The sequence below is a fragment of the Nannospalax galili genome, unplaced genomic scaffold (genome assembly GCF_000622305.1).
Source record: "Nannospalax galili isolate Female #2095 unplaced genomic scaffold, S.galili_v1.0 scaffold3027, whole genome shotgun sequence".
NCBI classification, from domain to species: Eukaryota; Metazoa; Chordata; class Mammalia; order Rodentia; family Spalacidae; genus Nannospalax; species Nannospalax galili.
In genome coordinates, this window is record NW_008355721.1 from 176,344 (window position 1) to 180,641 (window position 4,298).

General features: G+C 53.6%; 1 protein-coding gene across 1 annotated transcript in view; it reads right to left on the minus strand.

Annotated features, from left to right (window-relative positions):
- Positions 1 to 158, minus strand: part of Asmtl (acetylserotonin O-methyltransferase like) — a 6,139-nt gene extending 5,981 nt beyond the window's left edge. The window contains exon 1 of the mRNA XM_029556106.1: positions 5 to 158. Within this exon, the coding sequence (XP_029411966.1) occupies positions 5 to 158 (154 nt within the window). The remainder of the gene's footprint in view (positions 1 to 4) is intronic.
- Positions 159 to 4,298: the final 4,140 nt, after the last annotated feature.

Sequence of the window (4,298 nt, forward strand, 5' to 3'; positions counted from 1 at the left end):
TGGCGGCGCGGGGAGGCGCTGGCCAGCACCAGGCGCCGCTGCTGCAGCCGCTGGAGCACCGGGCTGAGCGCCATGACGCGTAGAGGGGACTGAGCGGCCGCCAGGCCCGGGCCCTTCAAGCCCCGCCCCACGGTAAGCCACGCCCACCCCATCCGCATGCGCATTATACGCACCGACACTGCCGCCGAGGCCCGCCCCCCACGTCTAAACCTGTCCGGCGAAGCCACGCCCGTCCTTCTCCGCATGCGCGGTTAATGTTTCAAAATGGCCATAAGAGCCGCTCCCCCTACAGGCCACGCCTCCAACGTAGGAGTGGACGCAACGCGGCTGAGGCGTCCAGTCCATGCTCTCGTCCGACCCGGAATTACCCGGCCGTTGCCTAGGCAACACCCTTGCCACTCGCAAACTCGTCCGGGTCCCTCGCGCATGCGCATATACTCCGGAAGGAATTGGCCGCGGAAGCACCGCCCCCTACAGGCTTCGCTGAGTGAATATACGGTCCGACAGGAAAAACAGCGCTCCGGACCGACGCATGCGCGTAGCTTCCGCGGCAACATGGCCTCCGGAGTCCCTTTACATCGGCTTCGGCGAACGAACACAAAACCGGAGACTAAAGAAACAAGACCGGAGTCTCGCGCATGCGCACAGCTACTTCGCAAGATGGCCGCCGAAGACCCGCCCCTTCCTGCTGAAACACCTCCCTGTGGGCAGCCTCGCTCCGACCTCTGCGCCTGCGCACAAGTGCTGCAGGAAGCAGAGGCGGGTTTGTCCTCTCAATGTCCCGCCTCTTCCGCACGCCGCTTCCCCCTTCCCAGGCGCCTGCGCACAACAGCTGCCATGGAAACGGCCGGCCGGCGCCTCGCCCCCAGAAGCGGCTTGTCTGCTTTGCGCATGTGCAGTGGTGTTTGCGCGTCGAAGCTGAAGCCCTGCCCCTCCTCGGCCGGTTCCCGAAAGGCGCATGCGCAGATCAGTTGGCGCGCCGCCGTCGAAGCCCCGCCCTCCCCGCAAGGCTCCCTCCCCCCGCTGCTTGGCCCCGCCCACAGCGCTTGAGGCGCGTTGTCAAGGCCTTCCCGCGTTGCTAAGGAGCTGAGGCGGGTCTAAAGTTCACTTGCGCGGCGAGCTCGGGGACCAAGAGCCCGCAGGGCGGCGCAGGGGGTTCGCGACGGACGGACGGCGTCGCTGTGGCCCCGCGGGGACAAGCGCGCAGATGGGGGGACTCGCGGGGAGCGCGGGCGCCGGGCCTCGGCTCGCCACAGTGCCCGGATGCAGGCCGGCACCCACGGCGGTCGCCCGTGGTTCTGACTACGTTACACACGTCAGACACGTCATCGGGGTTCGTGTGCAAAGTGTCAACTGCATGGAAAAATTGTAAATGATATGCAGGACACGGGGAAGCATCATATAAAGTATGGTGCACGGGTGGAGCACGTGAAGCTTGCAGAATGTGCCCTTGTAAACTGCATGTAAATCAGTGATTCGCTTATCATGCAGTTGGTGTCCTATAAAATGTCTCATGGAATGCAAAATTGTATGTAGTGTATGAAGGTTGTCTAGGATTTGAAGGATGTCTGAATTATAAACTATCAACAAAATATACATTTGCATGTAAAATGATTATATGTGACTCACATGATGGCAAATTACACATTACATATAGTTTAAATGTAAGAAATAGTGTGCATGTTTTATGTGGAGTTTACATGATATGACATTCATATATATAAAAAATGATAAAAATAATTTCAGACACATTATAGACAATAATGTATATGTGATGTGACAGACATGTATTATAAAGGATAAAAAATTCTGGTATGATATACGTTGTGACATTCTATGAATTGCTGTTTCATTGTGACAGACGGCTTGGTATGTTAGACTGTGAATGCAGGAATTGTTTCCACCGACTGTCTGTCAGCTGATGCTCGGCAGTACAGCCTGCCACCGCCAGGGAGCACACGTGTTCCACTCAAGTTGACCACGATGGCGATCAGGACAGCCGTAGCCAGAATTTCCGGTTCACCGAGTGGTTGGTGGATGTTGTGGGTGGGGGGTGGGGGGGGGGGGGGTGAGCTGATGTGTCGTAGGGAGAACACACAACTGGGGAGGCAGGTTCACGTGAGATCAGCCATGGTTGCATGTTTTCAAGGTCAGGCATCCCGTCCGGAAAGAGAAACAAGTACTGTTCACGGGAACCCTGTGACAGTGGGTCCTTGAAGGCTGCACGTGAGCCATGAGGCGTGTCCACATGCAGTCTGCGAGACACGTGTCTGTCATCTGCATGCGTTTCCATCTCTCACGTGTCTGTCATGCATCATCTGTCTATATTTCTGTGCATCCGTCCATCCATCTCTCCGTCCACGCATCCGCCCATCTGTCAGTCAACCAGTCTGCCATGTGTCTTCATATCTACCCGTCCAGCTACCCATCATCCGTTTACCTATGTTATCTGATATGCTGTCACCAGTCCACGTATGCATTCGCCTGTGCACCATCTGTGTATTTCTGTGCGTCCATCATCCACCGATGGACCGGGTCATCTGTCCATACACCCACACATCTGTCATTGACTCCTCAATCATCTAACCATGCATCTCTCTGTGTATGTACCCACCCGTCCATCCACCCATCATCCATCCATCACCCATCTCTATCCGTCCATCAATGGTGTGTCATCTATACATGTATCATCTCATTTACCACCTATCATCGATCTCTGTCCATGAATGTGTACATGCATCCACACACATCTATCATTGATCCATCTTCCTGTCTGTTCATCTGCCTAAATCATCACCCTACCTCCCATCAGTTGATCTGTCCATCTTCCTGTCTGTCCATCTGTCTGTCTATAGCATCTACATAGATCTACATATATCTCTTCACCTAAGTCCCATGTATCTGTACGTCATCTATGTGACAGGTGATTGCCTACACACTGGTTGTCTGTCAAGGACCACCGTTCCCCGTCTGGGACATGCAGTGCTGTCCGAACCATCACCCGTTATCATGAACTGCTAGAGGCTGAGGGGCTCCTGTGAAAGACCGCTGGATAGATTGACAGATAGATTGATAGACAGATCAATTGATAGGCAGATCGACACCAGACCTTGGCATGTGATGTGTGTGGGAAATTCCCTTGGCCCGTGACATGTGCACAAAATACTGCACGGTCAGGGTCCCCACCCCCAGACGTGTTGGCGGCTACCTCACCCTAGGCTGGTTTTGAGGGGACATACGTGAAGAGTGGGGGAGGTGGGGGGATTTGGGTCCTCTGTCACGTTAGCTAGTTTCAAATTACATCCACGTATTTGTGGAACAGAGCCGATTTGCACTCGTGCACGTGCGTGTGTGGGCACGTGCAGCTGACATCACCATCCAGTGTCCTCTTTCTCCATCTTAAGATTCATCTTTTAGCCTTTTATTTTCATTTTACATGTATGCGTGTGCTGCCTGCATCTGTGTAGGCGCACCCGTGTCCTGCAAACTGAGGCCTCGGCTACGGATCCTGGAACCTGCACCCCCCCCGCCGGAATCTTCCACACTACAGTTCTGGAAGGTTCGCGGTTTTCGGGGTGACAGACCACGAGGAAAGCACATTTCATGCTTGATGGCCGAGGGGACATGGTATGTGCAGAGGCTGAGGCACGAGGTCTGAGGCCACAAGGCGAGGAGCCAGGCTGCCCCGCTGGAAACCATCGCAAGACACGAAGGCTGGGAGCTTGAAAAGCATTCTTTACAAGACATGCATACACGGAACAATCAGGCTTAGAACATTCCAGGCGTCCTGTCATATACGCATGCACAGGATAACCAGATCTTTGCAAGATTCAGGGTCAGAGCGTGCCAGGCATTATTTGCAAGACGGGCCTGCAAAGACTGTCTTTACAAGGCACGCATGCTTGGAACATGCCAGAATTCATTTGCATGACCGTCAGTCTTAGAGCATATTGGCATCCTTTGCAATATACTCATGCACGGACTAAACTAGATGTTTGCAAGATTCAGGTTCAGAATATGGCAGGCATGCTTTGTAAGGCATGCACGCATGGAACGTACCAGAACATCTGCAAGACAATCAGGCTTAGAACATTCCAAGCGCCCTTTGCAATATGTGCATGCACAAAATGCACCAGACTGCTTTGTGAGATTTAGGCTCAGAGCACGCCAGGCACTTTTTTGTAATATATACATGTAAAGACATTCTTACAAGGCATGCACGCTTGGAACATGCCGGAAGTCGTTTGCAAAGACCATCAGTCTTACAGCATCCCAGGCAGTATGTGCACACACAGAAT